At 42.8% G+C, this 12,612-nt stretch overlaps 1 protein-coding gene across 1 annotated transcript in view; it reads right to left on the bottom strand.

Annotated features, from left to right (window-relative positions):
• Window positions 1-11,334, bottom strand: part of XPO4 (exportin 4) — a 63,838-nt gene extending 52,504 nt beyond the window's left edge. The window contains exons 1-3 of the mRNA XM_085321825.1: window positions 11,234-11,334; window positions 2,697-2,838; window positions 2,315-2,453 (exon numbers count right to left, since the gene is read on the bottom strand). Of these exons, the coding sequence (XP_085177951.1) occupies window positions 2,315-2,453; window positions 2,697-2,838; window positions 11,234-11,327 (375 nt within the window). The 5' untranslated portion in view covers window positions 11,328-11,334. The remainder of the gene's footprint in view (window positions 1-2,314; window positions 2,454-2,696; window positions 2,839-11,233) is intronic.
• Between the last annotated feature and the right edge of the window lie 1,278 nt (window positions 11,335-12,612).

The raw sequence follows: 12,612 nt of genomic DNA, 5'->3' as shown, positions 1-12,612 counted from the left end.
AGAGGTGATAAAGAAAGTGAAAGAGTCAAGGAGGCACATACAGAGGGCTGGGAAACATCTGCTGATCTCTCCCAACACTCGTATCTTACCCTCCTCCTGACTTGGGTGGAAGCTYGTTTTTGTAAATGACTAAAGTAAGTACATCTCCAGTGGAGCAAAGCACAGAAATGCTGTGATGGTACATCCCCATTACACTGCATGGCACTGTCCTCTTAGATCATCTTGGTCTAGCAAGAAGTATAATTTCATTAGCCTTGTACCATGCCCTACAGAACTGTCAGTAAAGACTCCACACTCCAACGGCTCAGCTCTGGCAGGTACTGTACTAACACACACACAGATATAGAAAAAACACCAAAATACCCTCAGAATTTTGGTGTAGCTTATTATTCTGTATTAAAGATGCCAAGTCCCMAGTCACAAGAAGCATTGCCATTACTACACAATTTCTCTCACAAGAAAGTCTCAGAAGATTACAAAAACATTTTTATGAATGAGAACTATTTTACAATATAAAGTAAGTGCATAGGAGTATATTCCACATGTGCATGGGACTATGTGTTTATATCAGTCTGTTTAAGACTTGCAAACATACACTGCACCATATAGAAAAGATGTTCAAACAGCATCACGTGTCTCTTTATGATTAGCATACTGGAATAGAAAATGTCATTACGTGCTCAAGATAGGTTTAATACCCTTCCTAAAACTTGCTCCACAGTTTTGCCAAAGTAATTGTGCTCAAGAGTAATGTTTGCGGAGAGAAGTAGATAAAAGGAGAGAAGCTGAGCCAAAAATCATCTACAGTGGCAGTGAGTGAAGCTTAGAGAAGGGGAGACTGAAAGACTGCCGCTTCCCCTCGGCACAGCCAGTCCCTGGGGCAGTCTGCTCTGCAGCAAGTCTGGTGTGATATGTGCAGCTGGTAGTTTTAACCGATTACACACTGTGTTCAGCGTAGCACATTTGTACACTAATGCACGCACAGAATATAACTGTAGAAGCAGGACTGTGCAAGAGTTAATTTAGTGATGACTTCTCTGTCAGCACGCGCATTTTTTACTCCACTTTCGTTTTGTTATAGAAAGGTCACAAACTATATAAGCACACATACAGGTACACACAAAACTTGAAAACCTTAGTCATAATTCCATTTTAAAAACACAAGGCTATGGGGCAGAGGGGAAACATGAACTAAGTGCTGTTCTTTTAAATACGTATTTCTATCCAAACTATACACAACCAGAGATTTAAATTTTTTTTCATTAAGCTAAATAACAGTGAATTTAAGACTTAGTATCATAACCAAAACTTCCATTCCCTGGAGAGATACCAACTTGTACTCAGAGGTGATATACTATTTTTAGGACCATGAAACGAGCTGCACTACTTCTAGTGTACTTCTTTGATTGAATTTTCAGAGTTAAATATTTGCAGCTCACATCTAGTACATATATCACTCTAAATGTTCAGCAATGTTAACAGTCAGTTCCCTCAGGGGTTGTTTTGTCTGAATAAAGCTTCAGTTAAAAATTTCAGTATGGAATCTACATAATCTTAGATTTGCATTTGGTAGGAGAAAAATCACCTCTTTAATCTCTAGTTACATGCCTCTATTATGACCTATTCTAAACTTATCTCCTGGCATAGCAAATGGAATTCCACTAAATGCATAGATAGATATTGGACACCTTGTTTCCACTTTGAGCTCAGTAAGGAAGGTAACACTTACCCCTAGTATGACATTAAATCTAGAGTAAGTTTTGTATTTCCATTCCACTTTTTACTTCCTCGCATCCCTTCCTCTCCACCCACCCGCCTCGCGAGGAACGGCCGAGGTCTACGCCTCTTGCTCTGCAGCCGATTCCGACAGCTGAGCCACAGGAGGGTGCAGCGCCGGACAGATGGGAGGGGAACAGAGCATGTAGGGAACCACCGCCAGCCAAGGGAAAATCCATTTTAGATCATGCTGGTTTGTTAAAGAAACCCAGAGAAACAAAATCCCCCACCACATTAGTACCAGTCAAAGCAGAACCAAGGATCACTGTGGGCAAGCTGAGTGACAATTCAGATAAACCTATTAAGAAATTTAGTATAGCTATGTAGTAAAGGACTATACATACTACTGCTAATCTCAACACAGTTTTGTTCAAAAATCTAAACAGTCTTAGGAGATGACTGTTTGAATAGCTATGAACTTAATTACTTTTCTTATCCCAAAATTAAAAATAATATAAAAGATCTTATGGTTACTAAGTACCTAATTTATGTTACTGATATAGTTGCTTAAATTTTGAAAAAAAAAAAAACTACTTACCACAGTGGGGTTACCGCTGCTGATCAACTGGCTAACTTCATGGAAAATGCTTTTGCAGTCGATTGATTTGTCTAATGATCCCCGTTTCACTATTACCGCTACTGCTAATAGAATCTGCTCCCGAACATACTTTTGAAGGCTGTAAACAACATTGCAGAAATATGTTTGCAAGTAATTTTGAACACAAATACCCACTAAAAATTTAAATGCATTTTTTTTTCAAACATTCTGTGTGAATGCTTAAGAGAAAGCTAACAATATGGTAGAAGCCTTAAAATCTGGAAGATGCATTACTGTTGAAATAGTCTTCTACCATAACAAAAGGAAAAATGAGATCTGTGCAGAATCTTACGTGTCTAAGAGTTATTTTTTCTATACTTACTTAGGCCTTTGTAAGACATAGGTTAGAAGGAATGTTCGCAGTGACTCGATGCTAGTTTTTTCCAACAGAATCCATTCTCGTACAACTGCTTCCATTATCGCTGTAGCAGCTTGAAAAAGGACATAGTCCACTTTACTAGTTTCTGTTGGGAAAAACAAAGGCAATTTGAGTATCAGAARATACGCATATATTTAACTGGTATGTTTTTATAAGAAAAAAATTAATGGAATTTTAAGATTATTTTATTATTACRAGAACAGACAAAAATTACATTTCACAGGGAAGAAGGAAAATCAGTAACCCAACTATTGAATTGTCAAATATTATTTCAGTTGCATCAGAGATTCAGGGGAAGAAAAACTGGCTGCACATGAAAACTGAGCCAAAGATCAAGAGTAAGAATGGTTAAAAAAAAATTACTGTGAAACAAAATAAAATAACGATCAATGATTTTAATCACAATACATTAAGATATRATTAAATTGCAGGGTATGGCAGAAGTGAGGTCTCCTCTACCACTTGAGTGCTTGCTTTTGCAACCAACAATGCGTAAAATTACATGCATTTTATGGATAGATGACTTGGTCATAAAGATGACTTTCTTTAAATTATYAAAATATAAATTTTACAGACTAGTGTATTTAAGGTTTTCTATATTAAGCTCAAGCTTCCATGYTTTTCACTGAGCTAACCAAAATATAACTTCTTAAAGCACAGAAACTATTAGGCCTCATTATCCAAACAGTGWCTGCTTTATATACAGATAGGCTAAGGAAGCATGTTATGGTAAAAGGTGGTGGTTTGAGTCACTACAAAATACACTTTAAAGAAAAACCCCCAAAGCTGAACTTAGTTTGTATCACAACAAGAGCCTACAGAGAAATATTTCTGGATCYGTTGCATTTTAACTTAGAAATAACAGGCAGTATCTCACTAATCAGCTTCAAAACATTTCATCCTCTGTAGAAAACTCAGAAGGAGCAATTAGGAGAGCTGTAGCCACAGACTGCAAAAGCATAAAATATGAAAAAGAAAAAAAAAATCTAGAAGAAGAAGTGGAGTTTGAGCTATGGCGAATGGCCTGCCAAGACTAGAAAAACTGGTTTTGTGCGAGCAAACTGAATCATGGGATGATGCACTTCAAGTGCATCAAAACAAACTACAAAACAAACCTTCTTCTGATTGATACACACAAGTTTAAAACATTCATTCCCTCTATATACAAGGTCTATATTCAAGATAGCAGTCAATTTGCTAAAATGTTTTAATGTAATTTTATTAAGTAGGCTTTGAACTCTAAACGCTACACAGGTAAACATGTTTAAATCAAAACAAAACACCTTTAAATATTATTTGGAAAAAGTAACCACTAAAKTAAAAACTAATGTGTATGTCTAACATATACATAAAAATGAGCAAAATTATTCCTCCATGGAAAACTTAATTCCTCCATTTTCTAACTTTGGATCTCTGGCTTTGCACATTGTACAAAGCTCACGCAAACAGAGAATACTATTAAAAAAGGGGTGGGGAAAATGGAATTTCTTCTTTGCAACAAGTACCACAGATCTAGAACTGCAGTCACTAACAGCACAGACATCCAGCACTTGGTGCAAGTTTTTAAACTAGTATGAGCACCATTATCCCCTACTTGAAGTCTCTAAAGGAAGACAAGGAGAGCTTTGCCACTATATTCAACTGCTATAAGCTTACAGACAAAGAATGCAGAGCCTCATGCTTTGTGGGTTCAATTCCAGGTTTCTAAAGAAAATCTATTATACGAGCTGTTCCTCTCTTTCTTTTACTCATCATATCCACTTTTGGATATCCACTGTGTGGCTCAAACACTCTTCTTTCCATGAATGTCACCTCGATCCTTGTTATTTCTCTCTCCCTCCATTCTAGTTCCTACTCCAGACACATTTTCAAGTTTTTCTCGTTTAAGCCAACGCAGAATCACAGAATGAGCAAGGTTGGAAGGGACCTCAGGAGATCATCTAGTCCAACCCTCCTGCTCAAACAGGGTCACCTAGAGCATGTTAGACAGGGTTGCATCCAGGCAGGTTTTGAATATCTCCAGAGAAGGAGACTCCACAACCTCTCTGGGCAACCTGGTCCAGTGCTCCATCACTCTCACAGTGAAGTTGTTTTTCCTCATGTTCAGATGGGACTTCCGTCCCCCAGGGCTCAGTCCTGGGTCCCATCCTGTTCAACGTCTTCATCAGTGACCTGGATGAGGGGACAGAGTGCCTCCTCAGCAAGTTTGCCGATGATTCCAAGGTGGGAGGAGTGGCTGACACACCAGAGGGCTGTGCTGCCCTTCAGAGAGACCTGGACAGAGAGGAACCTCGTGAGGTTCAACAAGCACAAGTGCAGAGTCCTGCACCTAGGGAGAAATAACCCTAGGCACCAGTACAAGCTGGGGGCTGACCTGCTGGAGAGCAGCTCTGCAGAGGAGGACCTGGGAGTGCTGGTGGATGACAAGTTGACCATGAGCCAGCAATGTGCCCTTGTAGCMAAGAAAGCCAATGGTCTCCTGGGGTGCATTGGGAAGAGTGTTGCCAGCAGGTCGAGGAAGGTGATCCTGCCCCTCTACTCAGCCCTGGGGAGGCCTCATCTCGAGTAGCGTGTCCAGTTCTGGGCTCCCTAGGACAAGAGAGACATGGAGCTACTAGAGAGAGTCCAGCATAGGGCTACAAAGATGATCAGAGGGCTGGAGCACCTGCCCTATGAGGAACAGCTGCGAGAGCAGGGCCTGTTCAGCCTGGGGAAGAGAAGACTGAGGGGGGATCTTGCCAATGTATACAAGTACCTGAAGGGAGGGTGCTCAGGAGATGGGGACAAACTCTTTTCGGTTGTCCCGTGTGACAGGACAAGAGGCAATGGGCAGAAACTGAAGCACAGGAAGTTCTGCCTGACCGTGAGGGGGAATTTCTTCCCTGTGAGAGTGACGGAGCACTGGACCAGGTTGCCCAGAGAGGTTGTAGAGTCTCCTTCTCTGGAGATATTCAGGGCTTGCCTGGATGCAACCCTGTCTACCATGCTCTAAGTGACCCTGCTGAGCAGGGAGGTGGGACTAGACGATCTCCAGAGGTCCCCTTCCAACCTTACTGATTCTATGATTCTATGGTTAAGTCTGTTGCCTCTTATCCTGCGCTTGGCACTAATGGAAAGAGTCCGGCCCCATCCCCTTGACACCCTCCCTTCAGGTACTTGTACACATTCATAAGATCCCCCCTCAGTCTTCTCTTCCCCASGCTGAACAGGTCCAGCTCTCGCAGCCGTTCCTCATAGGGCAGATGTTCCAGCCCTCTGATCATCTTTGTAGCCCTATGCTGGACTCTCTCCAGTAGCTCCATGTCTCTCTTGTACTGGGGAGCCCAGAACTGGACACAGCACTCCAGATGTGGCCACCACCATCTGAGTAGAGCGGCAGGATCACAGAATCACCTCCCYCGACCTGCTGGCAACACTATTTCTAATGCAGGATACCATTGGCCTTCCRGGCCACAAGGGCACATTGCTGGCTCACAGTGAACTTGTTGTCCATCAGCACTCYCAGATCCTTCTCTGCAGAGCTGCTCTACAGAAGGTCAGCCCCAACTTGTACTGCTGCATGGGKTTGTTCCTCCTTAGGTGCAGGACCCTGCACTTGCCTTGGTTGAACTTCATAAAATTCCTCTCCGCCTAACTCTCCAGCCTGTCCAGGTCTCTCCAAAGGACAGCACAGCCCTCAAGTGGATCAGCCACTCCTCCCACCTTGGGATCATCAGCAAACTTGCTGAGGAGGCACTCTGTCCCCTCAKCCAGGTCACTGATGAAAAATTTGAACAGGATGGGACCCASGACTGAGCCCTGGGGAACTCCACTAGCCACAGGCCTCCARCTGGACTCCACGCCACTGATAAYGACCCTTGGAGCTCTGCCTTTCAGCCAGTCCTCAGTCTAACCCACTGTCCACTCATCTAACCCACATTTCCTGGGCTTACTTACAATGATGTTAAGGAAGACAGTGTCAAAAGCCTTACTGAAGTCAACATACATAAYGTTCACTGCTCCTCCCTCGTCCACCYAGCCAGTCATTCCATCATAAAAGACTATCAGACTGGTTAAGCAGGATTTCCCCTTGGTGAATCCATGCTGACTGCTCCTGATCACCTTCTTTTCCTCCACAGGCTTAGAGATGACATCCAGAATGAGCTGTTCCATCACCTTTCCAGGGATGGAGGTGAGGCTGACAGGCCTATAGTTGCCTGGGGCCTMCTTCTTGCCCTTTTTGAAGACAGGGGTGACACTAGCTTTCTTCCAGTCCTCAGGCACTTCTCTAGTTCTGCATGACCTTTCAAAGATGGAGAGTGGTCTGGCAACAACACCCGCCAGCTCCCTCAGCACTCATGGGTGCATTCCATAAGGGCCCATGGATTTGTGGATGTCAAGTTTGCCTAGAATATCTCTAATCCCATCTTCCTCGACCAAAGGAAAGTCTTCATTTCTCCAGATTTTCTCCCTTGTCTCCAGGCTCTGGAGGGCTGCCCTTAACAGTAAAGACTGAAGTAAAGGAGGCATTCAGTAACTCTGCCTTCTCCGGATCTTTCGTCACCAGGGCACCCACCCTGTTCAGCAGCAGGCCCACACTTTCCCCAGTCTTCCTCTTGCTACTCATATATTTGAAGAAGCTCTTCTTGTTGTCCTTAACATCCTTTGCCACATTTAATTCCGAATGGGCCTTAGCCTTCCTCGTCACATCTCTGCATACTCTTAACAACATTGCTCCCAAGTGGCCTGCCCCGTCTTCCACAKTYTGTGTAMTTTCTTCTTCTGTCTGAATTTGGCCAAGAGCTCCTTGTTCACCCATGCAAGTCTCCTGCCTGCTTTGCTGGACTTCTTTCTCATAGGGATGCACCCATCTTGAGCTTGGAGGAAGTGATCCTTGAATAATGACCAGCTCTCCTGGACCCCTCTTCCTTCTTGGGCCCTAACCTATGAGATTCCTCCAAGTCGGTCCCTGAAAAGGCCAAAGTCCGCTCTCCTGAAGTCCAGGGTTGTGATCCTGCTTATTGCCTTGCTTCTTCCATGCAAGATCCTGAACTCCACCATCTCATGGTCACTGCAGCCAAGGCTGCCCCCAATCTTCACATCTCCAGCTAGTCCTTCTTTGTTGGTTAGTACAAGGCCTAGCAGCACACCTTCCTCTTCCACCGCCTGTGTCAAGAAATTATCAYTGATGCACTGCAGGAGCCTCCTGGACTCTTTGTGCCTAGCTGTGTTGTCCTTCCAGCAGATATCAGGGTGGTTGAAGTCCCCCAGGAGAACCAGGGCCTGTGATCACGAGGCTGCTTCCAGCTGTCTGTAGAAGGCCTCATTGACTACCTCTTCCTGGTCAGGTGGCCTGTAGTAGACACCCACARCMGTGTCCCCCATGCCGGCCTGCCCGCCCTTTGATCTTCACCCRTAAGCTCTCGACTGTCTCTTCCTYCACCCCTAGACAGAGCTCAATGCATTCCAGTTGCTCTCTCACATAAAGAGCAACTCCACCACTTCGCCTTCCTGGCCTGTTTTTCCTAAAAATCATGGCCCTGTGACTGCACACAGATCTCCAGTTCTTCTTGTTTATTCCCCATGCTGTGTATATTGGTGTACTGGCATTTCAGAGAGCTAGTCATGCATGCAGGTTTCCCAGGAGTGTAAGGGGGTCCCTCCATGGCCATGTCTCATATGCACATCTTCAGCTGCATGCACCCACCGGAGGCCTCCCAGCTTGAGCTGTTTTGTTGACTACCCTCTCTCTAACTCTCCCCTTCCTACCTAGTTTAAAGCCCTCTTTACCAGGTTAGCCAACCTGTTGGCAAAGACATGCATGCTCTGCTTAGTGAGGTGGATCCTAACTCTCCCCATCAGRTGTTGATCTATAAACAGGGYCCCATGATCATAGAAACCAAAACCCTGCTGCCAACAACTGGCTGCACCACTGGTGTTAACTTGAAAAATCCTTGAAAATTCCCATCTACCCTAACCCTCTGGTTCTTACACCTCCTCACCTGTGCATATYCCTTCAGCACACTTCATTTCTTCCTCCTTGCAACTTGTTTCCCTCTTCTAGTTCCTTGATTTCATAATCACAGAATGTTTGAGGTTGGAAGGGACCTCAGGAGACCATCTAGTCCAACCTCCCTGCTCAAACAGGGTCACCTAGAGCATCTTAAACAGTATTGCATCCAGGCGGGTTTTGAATATCTCCAGAGAAGGAGACTGCACAACCTCTCTGGGCAACCTGTGCCAGTGCTCCRTCACTCTCACASTGAAGCTGTTCTTCCTCATGTTCAGATGGGACTTCCTGTGGTTCAGTTTGTGCCTGTTGCCTCTTATCTCGCGCTTGGCACTACTGAAGAGTCCAGCCCCATCCTCTTGGCACCCTCCCTTCAGGTACTTGTACACATTGATAAGATCCCCCCCTCAGTCTCTTCTTCCCCAGGCTAAACAGGCTCTCACAGCCATTCCTCATATGGCAGATGCTCCAGTTTYCTTACCATCTTCGTAGCCCTATGCTGGGCTCTCTCCAGCAGTTCAGTGTCTCTTTTGTAGTGGGGAGCCCAGAATTGGCACAGTACTCCACACATAGCCTCACCAGGGCTGAGCAGGGGCTGAAGCTGCCTCTCCCTTCTCACTCCTCAGGAATAAATCAGCTGTTCTTTCCCTCCTGATCCTATGAACATCAACTCAAGAAGCACAAAACTTTCGAAAAAGGCTCTCAGTTCCAGGTCTCAGCATTTCAACCGCTTAATGGAGAAGCTGCTGCAAGGAAAACCCTGTCCCATGTCAAGGCATGCTTGTTTTTCAATGGTGATAGTACATGAGCAGTTTAAAGATGCAGTTTTTCTAGACACTCAAAAGGTGTTAAAAATAGAATCATGTTCTTTCCAACCAGCAGTATTTCAGAAGAAGAATGATGTCTGCAGTGATAGTTCCATTATTAATGCTAAATCGCATTCACTTCCCTGACAACAAGAGGCAATGGTGTATCCCTTAGCACAAGTAATACTGCTAGGAATTTATTTAATAAATTTCCATTATTTACTTTCTGAGTAGTGACAAACATACCTCTTAAGAGAAATGGAACTATTGATCCAAATCTGACATGTTTCCATAGAGATCACCCAAGAAATTTCTGATAAAAGGGTGATACCTACTTACCTCTTTCCTTTCACTGCAGCTACAGTCCCACAAAACTGAGTCAATATTCTATGGCTTCTACCAAGCAGGCAGAAACATTTCTAACTTCATTCTTTGAAGCAGTTGGGCCCCTAACTGAAACTTAGTTAGACTCTCAGCCCAAAATAGATTCTCACCGTGGAGAAGTTCAGCATCAGTGCTCTGGTAAAGGCATACAAAATTGTACTGTCAGCTGATTTCATGGGAAGCACCCAGCTATCAAACTGCAGGCGGTTCTACAGCTCCATTGATGAGACAGCATTACCATACGCACGTAACAGAGGAAAGCTGAACCTATTAGGTCAGTGTAGGGATTTAGCCACCCAAACAAGCTGCACCTTACAAACTTCAAAGTTGCCAGAAACAAAACCAAGCAACAGCCTTCACTCTTCACTAGCGCATATCTCTGCTAAAGCAGTCTAGCAGCTCTGCAAACATTTAAGCTGTCGTTTCACCCAGACTTTAAGCAAGCACTACTGCCAAAAGGAGCAACCTTGCTCTCTCGCAGCTACCAGCAGCTCCCTGGTATCCCTGTGCCATGCCTTCCCATCCTCCCACATTCAGGTATGAATATTTGTAAAGTGAATCTGAAACTGTTCTCTGATCTGGTTGAACCTAGCCTGTTGATTTACCATTATGTTATTCAGTTTATCAGATGGCCACTCAAGGTGCAATATATGAAGAGGACTAAGGAGGGGATGAAGGAAGGTGGGACTGCCTCTTTCAGCTGATGTGCCAGTTGAAAGCTATTGCATAAGTATAACCTTAAAATGCATTWATATAAGGAATTGTTTAAACACACATATTGTTTTACTAATACAAAATCTGAATTTTGTTTACATATTAAAAATATTTCAGTTTGCTTGTAAAGTCACTTTCAGTTCTTAAAAACAGATATTTCAACTACCTTTTAATTAAGACAGTTATCCAAACCAAAAAAAAAAAAAAAAAAAAAAAAAAAAAAAAGAGAGAGAGAGACAAGAAAAAATTTTCCGGTTTTAAAAACCCAACTGAACAAAGCCCTAGGCAGCCTGGTCTGAATTCAGTGTTGACCATGCTTTTAGCAGAAGGCAGACTAGTGACTTCCTGAAACTCCTTCCAAACTGAGTTATTCTATGACTTACAGCCAAACTGAATAACTAACAGGGTCAAAAATATCATATGGAAACAAATGCATAAAACATAAAATATGGAAAAAAATAAAGACAAATAAAAATCACCCCTCATCAAAATCGAGGCTAATGTTCATATTCCCAACTGCAGAATAACAGCACTGTCTTAGTTATAAAACGGGTACATGTTTAACACCTTCATTTATTAGAACTTACCCAAAATGTGTTTGCAAACAGCAAATGGCGATTTTGATTTCCTAAATGATAAGAATATGTGCTCAGCATGCTGCCGTTGTTCATTATTGACCATGGAAGGYGGTGCCTGAGAGAAAAGAGCCAAAATGAAGTTGTTTAAATACTAAAAATCAGTTAAAGTACATCCCAATTGCAAATATCTCTTAGCAACACCATGAACTTATAAATTTCCACCTTGTTAAATATCAAAACCAAGTATCTTGTGCTAAAATTGCCTGTTACTTCTCAGGCAAGGCTTTGGCTTACGTACCATTGTGTTTTCACACTGTGTACACCTAAACATGAACATTCAGACATCAGGCAGACTGTGATTAACTGTTAATTATTGCACACCTAATGACACTTCTGAACGAGATTAAAAATGAGATCTAAATTCAGCGCGATCCTTTTTCTGTATCAACCAAAAAAATCACTGCACACCTCTAGACATTGCTAACCCTGCTCACAGGCACAGAAATATAGCACTGATTTTTTCCTTACTTCTCTGTATTTGTCTGAAATGTTATTTGTATGATTAAACACAAGGGGTTAAAAACAAATCATGAAGCTGCACGTATTTAGAAATAAAGCATTTGCAGTAACATACTACCCTCTAGTGTTTAATGCTGAAGTGATACTCTTGCAGAGCAAGTACAAGCTCAGCTTCATCATTAATGTTTCCCAATTTCTGCTGATTAGGATTTAGCTGAACAAGTGCATCGCACAAAATACTCTTGGAGGGAATCAGCATGAAAAGGCAGTGCAAACTGAACTGATACAGCTTCCAGAAAGCAGTGCACGAGTGTAGAAGGATTAAGGCCATATTAATAGGGAAATGGTTTGCACAGAAACTATAAAGCCAGTTCTAGGTTATACAATATGTTATTAAACTTAAGCTTAACTTGTAAACTGCGAATCTGAGCCCTATCTGTCCTTGGCAATCTGAGGAGAACACATGCTCTGCACATCTTTTGTTTCRTTACCTGCTGCTTTGGGGATAAAGGCATCAAGACCTTAACATAAAGAGCAAGGTTTTTAACTTGAGAAGTATTTTCCAGCAAATAAAATACATACATTAAATCTCATTTAATTCTTTCATCCTTGACAAAACACAGAATACAGAAGATTCTAATACGAGCTAACGATAATACAGATTAAAACTGATGCTCCTCAAACATTTCCTCAATAACGTGATTAAACAAAGCAAAGAAAAGCAGATTGCTACCATTTGATCAAGTAGGTGCTAATAAACAGCTTCCTTGCAGAGCAAACTGCCGACTTTATAACTTTCCCAGTGCAGATGTAACGAATATCTGAGAGGGGTGCACAAAAGAAAGAAGAAATGGAGGAAGGAGGCCACA

This window comes from Rhea americana, unplaced genomic scaffold (genome assembly GCF_003343005.1).
Source record: "Rhea americana isolate MKP2758 unplaced genomic scaffold, rheAme1 scaffold_71, whole genome shotgun sequence".
NCBI classification, from domain to species: Eukaryota; Metazoa; Chordata; class Aves; order Rheiformes; family Rheidae; genus Rhea; species Rhea americana.
This window is presented reverse-complemented; position numbering and strand designations above follow the sequence as displayed.